General features: G+C 41.1%; 1 protein-coding gene across 5 annotated transcripts in view; it reads right to left on the bottom strand.

Annotated features, from left to right (window-relative positions):
* The window catches only part of AASS (aminoadipate-semialdehyde synthase), a 30,591-nt gene extending 10,673 nt beyond the window's left edge, over positions 1-19,918 (bottom strand). The window contains exons 1-19 of one of the 5 annotated variants that reach the window (XM_084512057.1): positions 19,856-19,918; positions 19,016-19,142; positions 17,675-17,895; positions 16,357-16,533; positions 15,658-15,742; positions 14,938-15,005; positions 14,678-14,824; positions 13,621-13,699; positions 13,404-13,531; positions 13,083-13,231; positions 11,789-11,911; positions 11,526-11,637; positions 10,958-11,017; positions 10,797-10,864; positions 7,046-7,167; positions 3,127-3,256; positions 2,058-2,168; positions 657-765; positions 91-231 (exon numbers count right to left, since the gene is read on the bottom strand). In XM_084512057.1, the coding sequence (XP_084368183.1) occupies positions 91-231; positions 657-765; positions 2,058-2,168; positions 3,127-3,256; positions 7,046-7,167; positions 10,797-10,864; positions 10,958-11,017; positions 11,526-11,637; positions 11,789-11,911; positions 13,083-13,231; positions 13,404-13,531; positions 13,621-13,699; positions 14,678-14,824; positions 14,938-15,005; positions 15,658-15,742; positions 16,357-16,533; positions 17,675-17,887 (2,022 nt within the window). In that variant the 5' untranslated portion in view covers positions 17,888-17,895; positions 19,016-19,142; positions 19,856-19,918. Of the gene's footprint in view, positions 1-90; positions 232-656; positions 766-2,057; positions 2,169-3,126; positions 3,257-7,045; positions 7,168-10,796; positions 10,865-10,957; positions 11,018-11,525; positions 11,638-11,788; positions 11,912-13,082; positions 13,232-13,403; positions 13,532-13,620; positions 13,700-14,677; positions 14,825-14,937; positions 15,006-15,657; positions 15,743-16,356; positions 16,534-17,674; positions 18,099-18,684; positions 18,823-19,015; positions 19,143-19,648; positions 19,675-19,855 lie in introns of those variants that run through there. The other 4 variants (XM_084512058.1, XM_084512060.1, XM_084512059.1 and 1 more) reach the window with 4 other exon arrangements.
* Positions 19,919-21,579: the final 1,661 nt, after the last annotated feature.

A 21,579-nucleotide genomic window follows, 5' to 3' on the forward strand; every position in this document is an offset into this window, starting at 1 on the left:
TGGTGCTTAGGCTTAAAAGCAAACAGCACAAAGCCCAGTTCCCAACATCACCTTCTTGGTATTTAAATGGAAATACTAGGATTACTTCACCTCTCCATTTTTTAAATATGTAGCAGACTGAACTGTATTCAGCAAGACTCCTTGTGGGCTCCAACTGAACTTGTATCTCAGAGGATTGTCAGAGTGCTCTGGAGCTGGTAGGCCACCACAGAAAGAAGTGTAGGATACAACCTGTCAGATTTGTCCACAGCGAAGAAACAATGAATGGATGACAGACACAAGATGGAAACAGTACAGAGCTACCCTGCGGAATCCCTGCTAGTTGTTAAACTTCCTGATGACATTACCCCCAAACAGGCCAAATCACCTGCAGTGAGGGAAACAGAAGAACTTCACTGAACAACTGCATCAATCTGCCACAATGCAGGCACTGTCTGTAAAGGAGAGGAAACCAAAACATACACTGGAGCAAGCCCATCTTAGGTAACAGACTCTCACCAATCGGTTTAGCTGGCACCAAATTCCCAGCATCAGAAAAAAATAAGGTGTCCAGAACCCATCACATATCAGTGACATGCCCAAAAGCTGGCTAGTGTTAAAGGAATGGCTTTACTAATAAAATCCTGGCAGAATCACATGCAGCCTGACAACCTTACCGTGGCACCAACTTCTTTTGCCTTGTCAATACATTCCATTGCCAACATATGGTCAAGACCAGGATCCAAGCCCACTTCACTGATAACTGTAATACCAGCAGCTTCTACACTAAAAATAGCAGAAATGGAGAAGCGTCAGAATTTCACTTTTGTTCATGAAATCTGTCCAAAGGAGGCCCAACAAACTTTCCCCAACACAGTAAATTCTGCATTCTGTCTGCAGCTTGTGGGAGAAAAAAAAAAAACAACAATACAAACAGATGTTAAAACCCCAAGCGTACAATTGTGCTAAAAGTCACTGTAGCCTTGATTTCTCTTACTTTGATGCAACATCTATGGGCTGGTGAAAAAATAAATTTCTACAAGGTACACTGTATCCTATGTTCTCCTGGACAGTGCTTTACTGCCTTCCTGCATCAATGTAGAAGACAAAACAAGGTTGGTTGTAATAGCCCGTAACAGATCCTACAGAAGGAGAGAGATCGAAAGGTCTTTTTTCCCAAGCTGTAAGCAATTTATTTATTTATTTTTTTAATAAAAACAATTGCCTAGCTTCCAAAGCAGCTCACATCACCACAAATGAGGGTGATTTATTTTAAAATAAAAGTTTATTAATAAAAAAACACTTTTTATATTGACAAATGAGAAGGGGATTTCTTCTGGCTTAGGGTTTTGTTTTTTTTGGAGTTTTTATTTTGGCAAAAGCAGTATGACCTCTTGACATCACAGCAATATGAGGAGAAGTTCATAAACCTCTCTCATTCCTGCTGCCCTGGTTCTTTACCTGTCTAGCTTTCTCCATTTTATCATTTTCAGAGACACTGAATGTCAGATTCCTATCTCACTCACTTGAATTGACTCCAGAGATTCTAGTACTGCGACTCAGAGAATCACCTAAATGAAGCCACAGGCCAAAAACCATTTTAAATCATATAAAATAAGTAGACAACAGAAACATTAGAGTAATTAGAATTGTAACCAGTTTGAGACTAATGTAGAATAAGCCAAGAATGAGTTTTCATAAGGGGAAGACGAAGACAATTAAGCTTTCTGCCACTGGTAGAACAGGACAGCCCAGCTTCTCCTTCAAACATCTAAACAAGTTTGAAGGGGGAAGACAAGGCACATTAACATGAAATAAGCTGGGGCACGCAGAACAGTATACTTCAGTTTCCAGAGCAGTAGCCTGAGCAGGTTGCAGCATGCATCCTTCACTCTGTTCTGTTACAGTCTCTGTGCGCAACTTTGGGGAAACGTATCTGGTCCTCGTTTAAAGGAAGGGAAAGGGACAGAATGCAGAAAACACTAATTAAAGGTTGCAGATGTAAAACACTACAAAACGTTCACACCAAATATACACCAAAGAAGGAAGCAATACCAGAAAGAGACTCTCACACCTACCTCTTCTGGAGTTCTTTCATAGCGGGTGTTAAGTAGCTTGCTGTTACCAAGTTCACTTTGTTGTTAATACATTTCTTAGCAACCAAAGGATGTGCTGAGTAAGGCAGCAAACTGCAAATGAAAGAGAATTACACAACATCAAAATCCAATCCATTACTTATGCCATCACTGAAAAGACTCTCACTGATGGTTTTGTGTGCCTACAGAAAAGCTCAACTAAATGCACCCATCACATCTGCCTTGCTCCAGGTTGCTTCATACCTACACAAGTGAAATGTCACCCACCCTATCAGAGGTCACTGTCAGATGCACTCAGAACAGGGTGCAAAACAATATGAGAGTCATTCTTTAGACAACGTTTCTGTCATATTTTTCCTTGGAGGGAAAAATACAGAACAAAAAAAACATAGACCTCTTTTCAATACCATCTTCTAAACAGGCATGCTGAAGGTTTAGAAGATACAGAACTGTAAAACCATCCTTGAGAATCCTTTCATTACAACAATCCAGCTGATATACTTCACAAAAAGCATGTTCTAGCTAGAAAAGAAACAACACTCATGACTTCCATTGCAAAACAGACAAAATGGTAAGGTCATTTCCTCCCATTTCAATAACTGGAAAGAGATCTTTCTTAACTGGATATTCAAGTGAAATCACCAATATGTCAGAATTTTTACTCCTCCTGAAAACATGCAAACTTGGTCCTAGGCACACATAAGCTGGTAGACACAACTGGCCCCTCTTACTAAAGTTATCCAAGTAATTGGTGAACACTTAAAAAGAGAAGCTGCATTCAAAGTTCCTTTCAAAATCTATCCCTGACACCTCTCTACACAAGAGGGCAGTGGCCAGTTACAACTATTTACATATACAAATATGACCCCAGTTCTTGGGCATTAAGAAAGAATAAAAGTGGCCATCTAGGCTCCATCAAAAGGTCTAGCAAACTGAGGGCAGTCACATAAGGTCCTTTACACAGTTACAATGCTGATTTAGGCCGTGAACTAGGAGAAAGAAGCAGCATGACTTTGAGTTGAGCCTATCATGTTTTACTCGGAGTTCTGACCTGATCACAAGATCGTGTTTCTTCACCAAAGAGGACAGCTTTTCCTCATGCTTAAGGACATCCATATGAACTGAAGTGACATTGCTGAATTTTTTTGTCAGTTGTTCAAGTTGTTCCTCCATGACAGATGCTGTTTTAAAAATAAAACACACCGTTACCTAAGTATGAACAAGTCCAAAGCGTGCCCAGGTATAACTGCTGTACATATGCCTGCTTCTTTCCAAAGAGAATCAGTTGCACAGATACTTTTTTACTAGCAGTTGAAGAAAAATTAAGCATAAAGCACTTTACTTCATCTGAAGTAGTCAATATTATAATCGATTTCCAGTGTCAAGCCATGGCTGCTATAACTCAAGAACAATAACCTAAGAACGTTTACTCTCAGAAGAGCCCCAGGCTGCTCTTTACTAACAAACACCCACAATTAGCACCATTATGGGTTTACTTAAAACAAAGTTTAAGCTGCAATCTTCCTCCTGTCAGTAGACTAGGTCAACACAAATTATTTATGCAAAACTAGAAGTCATCATCCTGCTTTGATGCTGATGAAGAAGTAGGTTCTCCAAAAAAGCACAAGTATGCCTGAAGGGGCTGGTGGTACTTCTGGTTGAGCATAGTAGACCTGCTATGTTTTTCTGCTGATCATCTTTATTTTATTTTCCAAGACCTCACATGGTAATTATTATTTTAGTCCAGATTAGCTGCTGCCTTCTCAATAGGTGTGTCTACTTCTCTGGAGATGTCCAGAATATTAATGGAAAAATAGTTGGGAGCGGGAGTCAAAAGGAACATACAAAAAAAGAACTTGAAAAAAACGGAGATAAAACCAAAGTAGGAGTAGTAACAAGCAGGAACTTAATGACATCCCACATTCAGCACTACAAAACTAAGCAGTAATTCTTCTTCTCCCTATTTATTCGGTGGACAATCACACAACAGACTTGATCTTCATGCTTTGATCTGGGAGGGATGTCAGCCCCTAACCTTTACTTAGGGACAGACCCTTTTACCTAAACGAGTCATCTACTGGTCTGCTTGACATAGAAAGGTGTAGGATTGTAAACCAGAATGCCAGAAACTCACTTCGGGGCCCTAGCCATATTAAATTTCTATAGGCATACATGAGCTCACCAATTTGCTGGAGAAGCAATGTACAACTAGGAAGGGCAGTGCAGGGACAGAGAGCAAATACCTCCTCCCCAAAAACACCTTTTCTTGAAGGTTTACACCCTCAAGTGAAACACACTAATCAAATTCCTTGAAACAGGTGCAGTTTTTGTTCTTGTTTTGACTTTCACACAGAAACACGGAAAAACCAGGCCTGGTGCTTTCCAATTTAACGAAATATTGCATTGTGCTGACTCCTGACAGAAGATTGTCATGGAAAAAAAATTGTGTGCCACAACTGGCTTTAGACTAGCAGCATCTTGTTAATAAACAACTATTTTCAATTAGAGCAACAACTTATCTTGAGGCCTAAAGCATTTTAAGCCACTACACAGTACCGCGTCTTTTTTTCTGGTTTAAAATATGGTCACATTTCTAACCCAGACAAACAGATTTAAGTATTTAAACAGCTTTTGAACAGCCATTTTTAAACATTTAAACATTTTTAAACAGCCATTTCCACAAATGCATAGACTATTTCACTGAAAAGCAAGGAAGTCCTGGAGAGAACAGTCCTGGAGGAGAACAACTCCAGAGAAAACAACTTGCTTGTCATTTTCAGGCTATGTTCAGTTTAAACGAGAAAGGAAAACCTTTGCTAGTTTTAAGGCCTTGCCAAACATGTAGGTTCAACACAGTTCACTAAGAGATTTAGGAGGCAAAAAAAAAAAACGTATGTCCAGAAAAGCCCACCCTATCCTTCATTTCACATAGCCACTATACTTATGGATAAATCTCCTTAAAAAAAAAAAAAAAAAAAGTATTTCAAAACACTGTTTCAGTATATTTTTAACAGAATTCATATTTGTAGCCAACACCAGCTTAATAGCATAAATAAAAACAATTCACCACTTCACCATTCGCTGCTTCTAACATAATAAGCTAAAAATGTTCAGCTTTTGCTTAGGCAAAATATAACTAAAAGGCCCACATCCAATCTGACTGGTTTCAATATTTACCTAGGGCTTAGTCCTACCAGCCCTGCGTGTGCTGATATTATCACTAAAAGGGAAAAAAAAAAAAAACAATCTCCACCTCCCTCCTGCCTCCACTTGTTCTTTTCCTATTATTTTGCTTGCACTGCCATCAGCACTTACCATTATAAGGAAAGTGGAACTGAAAAAGCAATCCAGGTTAAAAGCAGCCAGTATTTGCTACATCTGACTTAAAATGAATTGGTCCCCCATCCTTGCTCACCACGCAGCCTGTGCAAGGAAGGCAATGGGAACGCAGCCAGGAGAAAGGAGCGGGCAATGAAGGCAGCAGGTGGGGCAGAGGCTTATAGAGAATTAAAAGCATCTGTGCCTCTAAGTTAAGGCCTTATTTCCTTATGGCCTTTCCAAAGTCAAAGGGAAATAAATATTGCTAGAGGGTGATTCTCCCTATCCTACTAATCAACTTGTGCTGAGGAAACAGCACTGGGCAAAGCAGTCTACAATTCAAAACAAAAAAAGATGATTACATGAAGGTTTCCTAATTAAAGATTTTATTCAAAGTCTTCAATCATTTGGATTTAAAGCGGTCTAGCCTAGCAGTAGGGAGCCAAATGTGGCACTGTGAGGTGCATTTTATGCTTTCCGTATCTACCTGCCTGCTGTTAAATATTAGCCTAAGTAACATCTTTGTGTCTCTTTCCTTCCAAGCTTTTTTTTTTTTTTTTTTTTTTTTCCGCTCTGGTGGTGTGTGTGTGTGCTATAGAAACTGCATGTTTTTAAGCTACCCAGATAAGAGGCACCTGCTATGTTTGCACAGAGCCTGGCAAATCAGATCTTCCAGTTCACCTGGTTTCCCTTACCACTACTGGATTGAAGGGACTTGATGCAGCCTCCCTACTGGTGAGGCAATGGATGCTGCACATTGCTGTAATCCTTCCCTGTCCTCCACATCAGGCAGGTCTAATAAAAGTGTACAGCTTCCTTAGAGTGCCTCTCTTCTTCCTAGTAAGTCTTTTCCCAGGAGTTAAAAGTATTATTGTTACCACTGCAAAAGGTAACAAAAGCAGCACAGCGTGAAAGTAGTATGAAAGAAAAAATAATAATAATAGAAAATTTATATAATATATACTTATAAAAATAAAACTAGCAACAATTAAAACAATACAGAAATATGTTGTTTCAAAATAAATCTCTTCCTAGCAAAGTATCTTTCAGGCAATACAGCCTGGGTTTTAATTCTGAAATTGCAGAATTAGGGTAAAATCATCTATGAGCATACAGAGAAGTGTTTTGGAGATATCCAGCCTGAAATATGCTACAGATAAAACCTAAACAGAGCAATAAACAAACCTGGGTTACAGCATGAAGAATGTTTACCACCACAGTACTGGTTTTAACAACAGAGGAGACTTTACTCATACAGACGTCTATAAAACTAATTTCATCTTGTGTGAGGAGGAAAACATAACTGAGAAACAATAAAAGAGACTGACTATCAACAACATCAATCTCAAGTCCAAAGCAGGTTAGAAGGAAAAATACTTCTTTCTAATCTCCCTATAGGTTACATATGCAAACAATAAACTTTCCATGAGGCTATGTCATTTTCAAATCAGTTATATAAACTCAAAATTCTCAGAAAGCTATGAAATCCTTTTCTGCAGTGCATAACAGTAAAGGTTTTCTTTATCAGCTCTCAGAACAAGATCCGTTTAGTACTTATGAGAAAGGCTCTGCCACACAAGTTGGTTGGAATAAGTCCATACTATACATAGAAGACGTTTTTTTACGTGATAAATGAGAGAAGTCTTACATACCAATTGTGATGTCAACGTTGGAATCCCTAGTGAGATATTCAAGTACAGGGCCAGAAACGTAGCCAGAGCCAAGTACTAAAACCCTCTTCTTGTTATCCATGTTCAACATCTGGGCGTACTCCCTAGGAGGTGTTACAGGGAAAATTAAAAGCCACACAGAAGAAATAAATTGCATGCTGATAAAGCTAACAGAATAAGTATGTTTTAGTAAGTCTACAAACCAAGAGCTCTATTCAGACCAACAGTCAAATTTGTGGCTAGCTAGCCCAAAACTGGTCAATAGCTGTCAAGTACTGCTACTGTCCTGCTGCATAACTTCTAGTTTCCTTCCTCTAATATAACCAAGATCAAATCCATCAATGTCTCCACTGCTTCTCCAATTGCTACTGGATTTCGAACATTTTTTTTCCTCAGTTGTCATTATGTTTTCCTCAATGGCCAAATGACTGTAACCAGATCACTTGAGGACCACCAAGCTGCCTATGTCATGTTGGGCTGCCATGACTTGTCAAGGGATTCCAGTCCCTGTCTTGCTTACTTTACATCATGGAACTGCTGAATTACATAAAATAAAATCAAAAAAAAAAGCTCTTCTGTTGACTTATAATATAAAGTGTTCACATCAGATTCTGCATTTCATTTTGTCAGTCAGAACAACATAGATCAGCAATTACTTAATATGCTCTCGGAAATGCATAAACTATAGCAAGAAAATGCATTTTATCTCATTATAGCTTTCCTTTTACCTTAAAATTTATGTTGTTAAAACTAATATTGTAAAAATGTTCATTTAAAATATTTTCATCACCATGCAGTTAAAAACTGCAATAAATAAAACTGCTGTAAATAAAATGTTTTTATAGCACTTTTTTATTGTTGAAGAAAAGGAAGTTCTTTATTGCCCTATTGTTTAACAAAATTAACAGTGTTATTTGAGGTTTTGTTTTTCCTACCCCATATCCTGAGAACAAATTTCAACTAATAGTTAGGGCCTTCAAAGATAAGATTTAAGAGAAACTTCCGAAGTGTATACACAAGTTCCTCAATCTCCCTTTTATCTACCAAGAGTTTACACAGGCATACCCTGCATTGTGGATAGGCATAGGGAGAACTCTGACCTCTAGCTGACAAACTTTGTGTAAAGCTCCTGCCCTCGGAAGAGGATTAACCACATTTCCACTAAATAATGGTTGTCTCAGACTTTTGGGGAGCTCTACATGGCACCTGTAAACTCAATTTTTTGTTGTTTTTTCAGTTCAAAAACTACCAAAATAATGAAGGACAGTGTTGCAGCTGGCCAGAGCAACGCCTAAAGTGCATAAGAACAGGGGTACTACATGACCCAAGGCATGGCATGAAGTACAAATGGGTATCTGGGGGTGCAAAGCCTCGAACAATAGTATTGAAAGACTATCCTGAGTAGACAGAGTTAAATCAATACCAAATCCATCTCTCTGAAGCACATTCCCGTCTCCTCTGTCTGAGAATTTGGGAAGGTTGAATTAATCTCCGAAATTCCAATGTCCCATTCTCCATTCCTGTACTTTCAGAGGGATTTTTTGGTTTTGTTTTTAAGTAACTTTTTTCAACATTACATCTGAAAGGGACATACCAGCATATCACCTGTCTAATCTATCTAAATTATTATTATAGGTTACTGTACATTTTGACCTTCACACAAGTTTTATAGATCTTATTTTTTTAAAAAAAAGTTGAGCCATGATTTAATCCATTCACAGAAGGCCTCCTAAGCCCATCATCTCCTTTCATATGACAAACCCTAGGACCTTCCTTCACCTACTACCTATTCTAATAGGACACCTTCTTGAGCAAAGGAAAAGAGTGAGCTCCACTCCACCCTTCATTTATAGGAAGCAGCAGTGGTATGCAGGAGCTTGAAGCAACAGTGTTGACAAAGGGGAGACTTCCCAAATAAAAGAAAGCTGGATTTTGCAGTCAAACATCTTATCACACTTATTTTAAACTTTTCCACTGTCCATAATTAGATACCACTTGGATGAAATGCAGCACGCCTATCTGGGACAGGCACAAACATGAGCTGCCAAATGATCCTCCAAGAGTGGGAACAGAATTCCAAAAAAGAACATCTCAGATTATTGCCAACTCTCTACCTACAAATTTAAATAATCCAGTTACATCAGCCTCTGAGACATCCACAGTGTTCATGGGACATGCAGCTGTGGATGAGGAACTGGTAGCAGGTTTGAGGCAAGTGAAAGTGAAAGGATGGAAAAAAGTTCAGTAAATCAACCCACTCCTGCATTCTGATGGCAACCAGGACAGTTCAGCTGATGTAACCGGGCTAGCATAAGTTTGAAATGTTCACAGACATTCAAAGAGAATACACAATTAGTCTAAATAGAGCCCTCAGGTACTGAACTAGACACAGCACTACTTTGTTAGAGTAATACCAGAAGCCACATAATTCTTGCAGGCTCTAAACAAGAGCCTATCTTTAACTAAACCATTACACTTTACGCAGTTATCTCCCCACTTTCATATGCATTATTTCCCAACTTCACAAGTAAAGGGAGGGTAGTGTTAGCAGGTCTTGTTTTTCTCATAGCTAAGTGAGCAACACCAATGAACAACTGAACATCACATGCAATACACAGGTCTGCAGAAATATCAAAAATCTACCCACAAAAAAACCCTTGGGAAGGAAGTCTCCAGATTCTCAGGGTAGTTCACACAAGACCATGCAAATGATTATGGAGAAAGCCAAAAAAAACAGATTACTGTGCTGTGTGAGGAACAAGAAAATTTGTTACTGAGACAGCCTCTTGAGGTGGTCTACTAAATAGCACAAGATAAAAACAACTGTAAGCTGTCATCTTTGAGAAGCAAACAGCATGTTACTTTGAGTGGAAAAAGCACCCATATATAATTCATCATGCACAAATTCATAACCAGACTTCTTAAAGTTCCCGAAGGAAATCTGAGAAGTCAACATACCATGCTTTTAGCATCCACTAGTGCATGCAGCACTTGTGGTCAGACCAATTTCAATTTTTACGCGATGCATACTACAGCTGGCACCGATCATGAACGTGAAGCCAGAAGTATCCACTTACTGTCAAATTAACATCTTTCATAGCTAAACTATAGTGTTTGTTAATAACAGGGAGGAGAGGGAAGGGAAGGGATATCCAGGTTATTTATACTTCTGTTAGTTTAAACCACTCAGTGCTACTTCTTTCATGTTACCACTGGCAGATAACTACTGAGACAGGGTCAGGATGAAGCAGCAGCTAAAGCTGTAGCTAAAGGAGTATAATGAAAAGTCAGAGTCTCACAGAGGCTCCTGGATACATCCACCTACTGAACAATGCACTTGAGCAATACTTGAAGAAACTAGACTCAAGCTACATTAGACAGCCTTTTCAGCCATTCCTTTCAAAGGACTGTATGTTACATCCATTTTAAATGAGCCAGGAAGAACATAATATTGGCATGTGGTTATTTGCTGTCTCTGGTTAGTCTTGCTAACATAAGGAAGAGAAAAATGGCTACTTTCTAACTTCAGTATAAGTTAGTAACAATACATGCTAATGATTTAAACAGTGTGCATGAAGGAAGAAGATAATCAGCAAGCTAGGAGTAAGTTAGATACAGTGCAAAATAGCAGCAGCCCACCAAAACAGAAGATAAAATAAATGCAAAAGGGGAAACAGAATGCAGAGAAGTTTATTTACAGTCCTGAACTGGACTTTAAGAAAGTATGCATTACCTGCTCTCCCTCAATTTCTGGATATATTCATACTTAGCTGTCAGTGAGCCATTGGATGCAATCACTGCCTAGAAATACATGAAACAAAGTCTGAGGGGTTTTTGCACCTGTATGTTTTAAAGCAGAGGGAAACAAGCAGACAGGCAAACTGCAAAACTTACATCTCGAACAACAGATGAGTAATTCTGGTTTTCAAGAGGTTCTGAGCCTTCAGATAACAGCTAGGGAGATAAGTTATTGAAAATCAATCATTTTATTTCACGTATTTCTTTCAGAGTAAAATACCAAGTTTTTTAATAGCATTTAAATGCATGCAACAACGGCATCTTTTAGATGTAAAATTATCCTGCCCCTGATCAGTGTCCTTTGACTTTTTTGAAAAAATAGGAATTCAAACAGCAGTCTTACTGTGATTGTTGAGTACCCAAAAAAAACTTGGATTTTAATACCTTTTGCAAGCTTCATCAGCAGTAGGCTACCTTCCAGAGACTCCTTCCTGCCTACAGAAAGTTTTTGGTTCTTCCCTAAGATATCCAAGTCCCTAACATCTTGTTCACATGTTGCTTTTTGAAAGTATTGCCTCAAGACATAGAAAGCTTGTTTTTAAAAATACAAAGTCTGTTATGTTCTACAGCAGATTCGTTTTAAAAATATATAGGAGACCAGAAAAGCAACAAACAAGCAGACTGCCCAAGCTTTCACCTCCTTGTTGCATACGTAAGATCTTACCATCTCCTCAATATATGGGAAAAGCATATCACCAAAGTACTCTGTTGCTTCTATAGGAAGCTGTGCTGGCAGATTGTCGATGGAACACATCAGAATCCCAGAGCCTTCAACACTGGAAGAGAGAACACAGCTCTTCTGAACAATTTCTCCATGGTATTTGAAAGGCACCACGTTTCACAAGTGTTTTCAGCTCATGATTTTCAATATAATATTTCACTGTACAAATTACAGGGGAAAGCAATACAAACTAAAGGCTATCCCACCTGTCATGAATAATATGCTGGTCAGCATCATACATACAAAATGGGCTGTCAATTGTTGTACACTCCGTCATAAATTCTATAGATCCTCCAGTGTCTGCCGAAATGTCACATATTGCCAGAAGTCTAAAGCAATCAAATAAAAAAAAGAACAGAACACAGCATTATCCAAATTACAAACAAACATATAACAGATCACAAGTCAACACCAGGGGAAAAAAAAAAAAAGAAAAAAAAGAGAGAAACATGAGAAGAATTTCGAACCTTGTAGTTTCATCCTACTTAACCAACGTAGAAGTCAACACACCACAATGACCTACATAAATGCAAAGGAAATCTAGACCTGTTTTAGTCATAAAACTTCCGTTCACATCAACAGGATCCAAATTTCATCCATAACTTCTCAAAGACCAGAAGAATCCACTCATTCACCATCTTTTCTCTGTACTTCCTGTGCTGTCAACACCTCCAATTCCCCCAACCTACCAGTGAGCAGTCCTGTGCCAGAATGACTTCACCATTGAACGAGATGGCTGCCTCCCAGACAGCTGGCACTGGTGGAGTGTTCATGAGCCTAACTCACAATCTCTGGCTCTACTCAACGTTAACTCTTAAAGTCTCTATTTGTTAGGTACCATAAATAAATGTGTCACAAGTGGGCAAAGAGACAACGGCCTGCTTCCTTACCAGGATACATATCCATATCCTCCCAAGATGTATCTTCAGGACAGTCTACCAGAGACCTATTACAGTATTGGCCAGGCTATTAAAGAAAGGGTGGGCTCCTACCCACACTGAAAGGAGCCTAACCCTGGATTTTCACCCTGCATTCCATATTGAAAGCTATTTAGGGTTGAGAAGTATTCCAGCTACCCGCTGCAGACATCAGAGCTGGTAAGAAACAGTTACTGACTTGTACAAGTCAAGAGGAAAAAAAGAACTTGTCCACTCTGAAACTCTGTTCATGCATAGAAATTTCTAGCAGTAATGGTGCAGTAGGCACACATCCCAGATGTCAGAAAATGTTTGCATTGCATTCTGCACAAGGGTCAAATGCAGAACTACCTTTGCAGAAAGACAGATACCTCTTAATTGTTTCTACTGTGATGTTTTCAGAAACTCTGAACTGTGAAAACAACACTGCCAATCACAGAACAAAAGCGGGAGCAACAAGACGTTTCACAGCATGTAAGAACAACATTAAGAAACAAAATCAATTGCCAGACACTATCATGAAACTGCTTAGCATTATGACTCGATGCTGCAGAATTGCTACTAGTGAAACGAGGTGCCTTACTTGTGCGGTAGCTCAGGACAGCCCTCCGGTGCACCTGCAGCAGATCTAACTGGCATGAGCAGCTTCTGAGCATCCTGTCGACTTAACAAGCGAGGAGTATGTTGTTCCCAGTATATGCCATTAATTAAACAAGTCGTGTAGGGTGCAATCTGCAAAGAAAAGTACAGATGCCCAATGTTCCCATCTAGCACTTTACAAAGTTGAAAGCTCCGGGTCTAATATTTTACATGAATGCTCTCTCAATCAACAGATACGCAAAGGAATACTAACTACCAATGCTCCGTGGAAAACCTTTCATAAAAGAACAAAAGAGATGCTCACATCAGTGTTGAAGCGAGAAGTGTAAAGTTCTGGATGTTTATCATAGTCTACAGGATCATACATTCCATCGTGCTTCCTCACAAGATGATGGTGCCGACTTAACACCGTCCCATAAACTTTTCTGAGGTCTGAAGAAAAAATAATAATAATAATTAGCTGTTATACTTGGAGAAAAAGGGTTCCAATGTTTTTAATCACATTTATAATCACAGCATACCTCCAGATTGGGAAACTTCCTTTAACTCATGTGGTTCCACAAATTCACATGGCAGAGCATTGAACATTTCTTGGGCACCCTGTAAAGCGAAAGTAGGATTCCGAATGAGCAGAGAACAAAGAGTGTAACATTGCTCATTTGGTCTGTGAAAACAGGTACAAAAATGCCACATACAGCTCGACAGTCCTGCCCAAGAACATCTTCACAGACGTAGATCCTGTTTCACACACACCCCTGCTCTCCAAAATAAAGCTGCCTGGACTCTACACACAAGGAATTTACATCACTCCCCACTACTGCAGAATGCCTGGCCCACGATCTAACATCTGTTTTGTATTTCCAACAGCAGAGCTGAAAGGCCTCAACTCAGCCACAATAGACAGCTTTGCTGCCTTCTGAGGAGCAGTTTCTCTTTAGGGAAGACCCCTGAAACCACTCCTCACCAACCAGGATGTTCTAAAGGCAAAGAACTTCAAAATGACTTTCCCAAAGAGCCGTGACTGTAAAACATGGGCCTTTCAGACAAGCCATCCATTTTTCCAGAAGGCACTCATTTACATGACAATGCTTTCTCTTTAGAGCTGGAGGCTTGTTAACTGGTCTTTGTTGCCAGAAGCACGTGTCTTTTCCCTACCTCCTAGACAACAGCTCCAAAGTCTGGCATTTGTAAGCCACATCAATGTTACTGAAAAAGAGAAAAATCCTCAAGTATTAGAAAGGTAATTCTTTCCCCGTAATTTACCAGACTGATTCAACACACCTTGTGAGCCCAGAGGGGAGAGAGGGAGACAAAAATCACACAGGTGGGAAAAGAGACAGGAGGAGTAAGTCTTAACCCATTTGTCATGGTTAGAAGTTAGCATAGTCAGCCTTGTCAGGCATGATCTCACATTAAAGGCATTTGCTTAGGGTACTTAAAAATTCTTATGGCATTGAAAAACCTGAAGTGCAAGCAAACAAAATGAACCTATCTTAACCCATTTAACCTGACGCATAAAATGCCAAGAAGTTCTATTAAAAGTAATATAGTATTTCACCCTGAAGACAGAATTCTTACCTTAGAAACATTACCAGTGCCTGTAAACACGAATGTCAAGGGCCCAACTGACTTTGGCATCAGTCCCAGAGAAATTTCATACCCGGCATCACGTACTGCCTGCACGGCCTGACTGCTATTTCTGTAGTTATGTGCCATCCCAATGTGCTGAAATCAAAGGCACAGAGTCATTAGATGGGATATTTGCCACATCCAAATACTGACGATTATTCAAAACCTGTACATCATTTTGCTGAAGAACAATATACATATACTCTTACCATGAAGGGAGTGTGATGTCCCAGGGCTAAAAACCGTAATCCCAATCCATGCAAAATGTTGATCATTCCTACAGGTTAAAAAAAAAAGAAAAATCACACCATCAGTGTTAATTACGAATATACACAGTTAGAAACTGCAGAGACTTACTGAAGTCTAACATCATCCTGGATATTTTTGCTTGTGATATAATATTGTTACTTATAAAGAAAGTCTATACAACACCAGGGAAGGAGAAATTCAATAGCAGGCCATAACCTTAAGCCTGCTGTTGACCTACATTATTCATTCCAACACTATTTAATACTTGGATATCCTTTTATCAGATGCAAACACATCACCAGATTCCAAAGAAGGAGATAATACATAGAGCTTCCTGAAGAAACAACAGAAGCTGTTTCAAACCACAGGACAGTCAGCAACAATATCCTTCAAAACTCTCTTCAGTTGACCTTGACATGAAGTCTACCTCAGGTTAGCTGAACAGATGAATGGGACTTCAAAACAACATAAAATACTAGATTTGCCAGGAATCCATGGGACTGTTTGACACATAGTCTGATCAAAAGCGGGCAGCACAAAACAGAAAGCAAAAAAGCTCTTAAAAGCAACACAACAATTAAAAATGCATTGCAAAGCCCCAGCGTTCAGGAGACATACAGAACCAGAAGTATTACAGGAAGTTACTTGGTGCAAGCCTGCCTTTACTTTATGCACTATACCTGCTACACCAGCCCACTTTCCAAAGGCCACAACTCGCATTCCTTTATGATCAACCATTTTTTCATAGTCAAACAGTCGAATTTCCTGAAAATACATAGCAAATTGAATATTAAAATTTCCCGTGAATGCACAGTCAGTGGCACACTGCTTTCCTAGGAACCGCCTTTTCATATGCCTTTGTCATCCTTCCCGATAGAGACTGATAGGAAGATATGAGGAAGGCAAATAATTCAGAACAAGATTTATGTATAAAAATTAAAACATAAAAACTACATTAGTCTCTGCCTTGCCTGTTCACCCTTGGCACAGAGCACCCCCATAGGCCACTCCAACCTCTGCAGGCCACATCTCTGGCCAAGAGGTTGCTTTTGCTTGGTTTGCTTGTTTTGTGCAAATTGGCTGCATCCTTCAGTCAGGGCCAATACTCCCCACAAGCCTGTGTTCACGCAGCATAAACATCTCCTGAGCACACACCATGCTCACAGCTCATCTGCCTTACGCACATACACACAGTAGCACTGCAAGCAAGAGATCTGCTGGGCAAAAAATACTCAGCTCCAGGCAGGGATACTGAAAATGGTCCTCATCAGCTATCTACGCATATACATATTGGAAGCAACCATACAAGGCAGCAAGCTTTCTACCAGGACCAAGTTCAGTTTGAGCTCCACGCTGCTCCTTGTTCTGACAGCATTTACCTGTCTTAGAATCTCATCCAAAAGGGGCATGTTTGCCTCCTGGGCTTTAATAGTATGAGAAAAGAAGGCATAGTTCTTTTTAGGAATTAATTTGTCCTCTGGAGGTCTCTTCACACCCACTATCAGAGAAGCTTCAGAAATGTCTTCCTGAATAATGCCACCTGCTTTGACATAGTCCTATAAAAGACAAAAATCAAGTATATGTTTCTGTTTCTTTCCATATTCATAGCTCTAAGCACAAAAGCAACTCAAGCAGAGAACAAACAGAAAATTCTACAAAGTAGAAACCAGTTACTGCATGTGATAAATTCCTAAGTCTCATTTTCAAAAGGGGTATCAAACATCAAACTGAATTTCTATGCTAATATACTATTATATGAGGCTAAAACATAGTTACATATTAGCAAAATCATTCATCTTAAATTCACAGACTACAAAGAGAACATTTTATTACAGTTAATTATAGTATTACAGTAATGAACAGCCCTTTGTAATGTGTTGAAACACTTGGAAATAAGTTTAGAGAAATCTGACAAATGAGTCTGATGATGTACGATTTTATAAAACTGTGTAAGTCCACGCTGAAGACCAACTTCTAAAAGAATGTTTATCCATATGAAAATATATTTTTGATCCCCCTTAACTCAAAAACATTATTAAAATTCCAGCCTTCAACATTGTACTTGTGTATCTAATGTGATACATGCTTTGGTGAAAACCAGCATTGTGTCTTAACTGAAGGGTGATAGCCCAAGTGATCACTAATTCCCTACTTATGTTTCAGTTTTCATCTGTTGGCTCAGATACCTTAGAGCAGTGTTACCGCTGCTACAAGAATTGTAAAAGCTCTCAGTCCTGAAGCCCACAGCATTAAAGAAACTTTTCTTCTGATTTTACACACGGAATGGGATTCAAGCAGGAGTGGGATTCACAATTGGAAGATGCATAATTCATTATTTAAAAAAAAAAATGCTTATTTTTTAGTATTGCCTCTATAAAAACAGAAGAGAAAAACCCATCACTTTTAAATTAATCCCCATGTCTCTACTTCAAAAGCACCTTGCACTTCTTCAGAGACAGGTGAAAGGGAGAGTAATCATTAAGAACAGCTCCAAAAACCCACTGATGTGTCAATATTAATTACATTAAAAGGCTAAACAAACTAGTCCTTTTTCCTTACACCAGGACACAACAACTTCTCATTTAATAAAATGAGTGATAGGTTTTCTCACGTGCATCCTTCGAGTACTACTTTTCCTGCACTATGCTTAACAGTCAAGCTATTGGTTTGCTCATCTAACTCAGAATGGGACCTTACCTTCTCGTGGATGGCTCTCCGGTTTGACGGCTGCACCAGGACTTTGTACCCCATCTGTGTCAGTTCCTTAACATGCTTTGGTGCTAGGGGTGCTCTCCTTTCCCATGCATTAACGTCTTCTCTCCTGATTGCCAGCACAGACTTGTGATGGTGCCGACACTTGGCATGACGGAACGCACACTTACCGTTTGTGTGACTGAAGGCTCGGAGCATGGTAAAGCCTGATGGCAGCAAAGACAAAGGAGTAAAATAACCCTGCCACACAGATACTTCAAACATAATTTGTGCAAAAGTTCTGGTCTCCTTTAACATCTGCTGTATAACACAAACCAGGTATTTTATACTCTAGTTACACCCTACTTCTGTGAGACAGGAATTTGCTCTCATTCCTAAATGGCACTAAGCCAGCGGGTACTTTGGTGCATCTCAGATTGGGGGGGTGGCCTTACAGAAACAAGCTGTTTGTTCTACTGTAAACAAAGGCTTTCAATGTGTTCATCATAACAACTTTTTTTTTTAATTGTGCTACTTTTTTTTTTTTTTTTTAAGTGGAAACCTAAAGATACCAATACATTTGCCAGCATAAACATGCAAAGACCAACCGCTTCTCAAAGCTTGCATCAAAAGAAGCAACAACCAAGCAATAAATACATTGAAGAAAAAAAAAAAAAAAAAGTAGAGCACAGGCTGTAATGCAAGCAGAAGAGAAAGAAGAGAAAGTCCAACATGTGAAACCAATGCTAAGTATGTGTACATAACTAAGTCTTACACAAGTCGAAAACCGTGGAAGATAAGGAAGAGACCACAGCCATTTGCTTAGCAGAGATTGTATATGTGGTCAGGAATGGAATGTTTTCTTCCTAATTAAAACATTATGCAAAGTGAAAAAGCTTCCTTAGGAGAGATTCCATAGCAGAGGATTATTCCTTTTATTTCTTCTCTCCTCTTCTTCACTCCTACATACCACTGCTCAGCTCTGCTGTGAATGGCAAGGTGTCAGCACCACATACCTGGGAGTCTAAGGACTTCAGGTGTTCATGTGATTAAAAGATGGGGATCTCAAACACAGGGCCTTTTAAGACGTGAATTTCCTATTCACAGCAATTTTAACTGATGGAAATAACTAATTAAACCTCTAATATTCCAGTCACTTGGAAAATCCTGTTTGTCCTCACGCCTCAATCTTGTAAAAAAATCTGTATCTAAGCCTTTAAAGGTCCTATCTAACTCCAGGCTTGCTTAAGGAGAAAAACCAGTGTGCTAAAGAAAGTATAAGCAGGAGCACACAGTCCTCCATGCAAGCTCTGCGGGGGCACTCCTACTGTCACCACGCTCGTCCACCTGCACAAGTTGATGTCCAGAGGCTGGGGCTGTATGATCCTGCTGCAGATCAGCACGCTCAGAGGGTCCTCGGGGAGCCTGTCGGTGCCTCGTGGAGCTCGAGGAAAGCTGGTTGCTCACTGCTACCCTGTAATATGATGGCGAGAGCGGTCAGCATGGAGAGCTGGCTGCCCGCACCCAACCCTGCAGACCTACGGGGAGAAAAACACGGCTCCCAAGAGGGAGCTGGACAGGGGAACGGGGCCGGCAGGCAAACACTCGCCGTGACCTCTGGCAGGCCCAAAGCTCGCAGCGGGGCCTCCCGGTGCGTGCCCAGGCTGACCCAGTGGGGCCACAGGGCCGGGGCTGGCGCCGACACTGCAGCAGCACCGGGCAACGGGGCAGGGGGAAAACACGGATATATATTAAAAATAATACCAATATGTTAAAAATAGAGAAGTTTACACTTAAAATAACAATAGTAGGTTAAAAATATAGATATATACATTAAAAATGATACGTTAAAAATATAGATAGACGTTAAAAATAAATATAATATGTTAAAATATACAGGCATACATTAAAAATAATAATAGTGTATGTTAAAAATAGTAATGCATATTAAAGACGATATAAAATTATGAGTAAACACACAGCAGGGACGCACGGGGCGGCAGCACACGGCTGCGGAGCGGGCCGGCCGCCCTTCCCCGGGCGGATTTTCCCGCTGGAGCCCCGTTCACCCACCGCCGCCACCCCGAAGCGTGCCCCGGGCGCTGCCGCCGTGCCCTGCCCTGCCCCGGCCCCTGGAGGGCCGCGGAGGGCGGAGGCGGCGGCGGCCCCGGGCAGCGCTGAACCTACCTCGGACCGGCCGGGCGGGGGCACGGCGGCGCTGCCCCCCCCCTCCCCTCCCTTCCCTCCGCCCGCCGCCGCCGCCGCTGCCGCTGCCCCGGCCCCGCCGCCGCCCCGGGGCGCCAGCCAACCACCGACCGCCCTCCGGCTACACCCTCCGCCGGCCGCCAATGGGGAGCGCCCGCGGCGTGGCGTCATGGCGGGCGCCGGCAACGCCTCCCCAACGCCCCCTCGGTTCCTGGAAGGGGGGGGGGGGGGGTTGGAGCACCCCCGCCTCGCTGCCCGCTGCCCGGCCCGAGGGCAGGTGGCCCTTCGGAGGCGGCTTTCTGCGCAGTTTGCTCGCTCTTCTGTAAAGCGTGCCTTTTTTCAGCCGCAGCTTCTCGTATTTAAACTGGCACATGGGCTGTTTTTCCCTGTTTTGTGTAAGTCATGTAATCACAGAAGCATTAAGGCTGGAAGAGACCTCCAGATCGTCTGGTCCAACCATCCGTCTACCACCAATGTCACTCACTAACCCACGTCCCTAAGCGCCAGGTCCAACCTTTCCTTGAACACCCCCAGGGACAGTGATGCCACCACCTCCCCGGGCAACCCGCTCCAATGCCCGACTGCTCTTTCTGAGAAGAAATGGCTCCTAATTTATAAGCTTATCCTCCCCTGGTGCAGCTTGAGGCCATTCCCTCCAATCCTGCCACTAGCTACCTGAGAGAAGAGGCAGACCCCCAGCTCCCCACAACTTCCTTTCAGGTAGTTGTTATGCTAACTAAAACCCTAGCACTGACAGTGATTCAGAAATCCTGGGCCTGGCATGTTTTATTCTGTCGAGAATTAATTAAAACTATACCAAGGTGTGCATGTAGCTGGCTTCCCTACAAACTACACTTTCCCTGCACTTCCTTTCCAGTTTCCCTACTGGAAGGGTGGTCAGTGTACCCATGACGAAAGCAAGCCCTAAGCCAGTAAGCCCTGAAGGAGTACATGCTATCCATGTCATTACTCAGAACAGCTTTACTGAAGTGGGTCAAGTTTCTGTCAGTCTTCAAGTTGCACAAGTTTCCATCAGTCTTTAAACTGCATAGTTGTTTTGGGATGTGCCACTGAGCACTGTGCATGCATTAAATAATCCACAAGCCTATGACATGTTGTGGAGCTTCCAGACTCCTGATCATATAACCCTTTCTCCATGAAGCAATCATAGAATATGGACTTTCCCTACTCTGAGTCTGTTTTGCCCATCACAGTAATTGTTGAGTGATCTCCCTGTCCTTATCTCAACCCTTTAGCCCTTAGCATCACATTTTCTCCCCCTTCCCCTTTGAGGAAGGGGAGTGAGAGAGCAGTTGTGGTGGAACTCGGCTGCCCACCTGAGTAAAACCACCAAAAGGGGCCCAAAGCCCCACAGGACTCAAGGTGCGGCCTCACCACAGCAGAGTACAGGGGGACGATCACCTCCCTGGTCCTGCTGGCTACACTATTCCTGATACAGGCAGTAAGGATACAAACCTACAAGGATAGGTTTGGCAGTCAAGCAGTAAGAGAAATGAACAGTCCTATGTTTCCTTGGAGCCCAAGAAACAGTGAGACAGGATGAGTTTTCACTTGATCCCAAAGATTTTACTCTAGGAAATATTGTTGTTGCACAAGGGTGTTGTCTATGTGTTCCCAATGTCTAATTTCCACTTTGAGGACTTAATAAAACACATATAGGTCTGTAAGTTATATGTCTAAAATAT

This window comes from Aythya ferina (assembly GCF_964211825.1).
Source record: "Aythya ferina genome assembly, chromosome: 1".
In the NCBI taxonomy this organism is placed as follows: domain Eukaryota; kingdom Metazoa; phylum Chordata; class Aves; order Anseriformes; family Anatidae; genus Aythya; species Aythya ferina.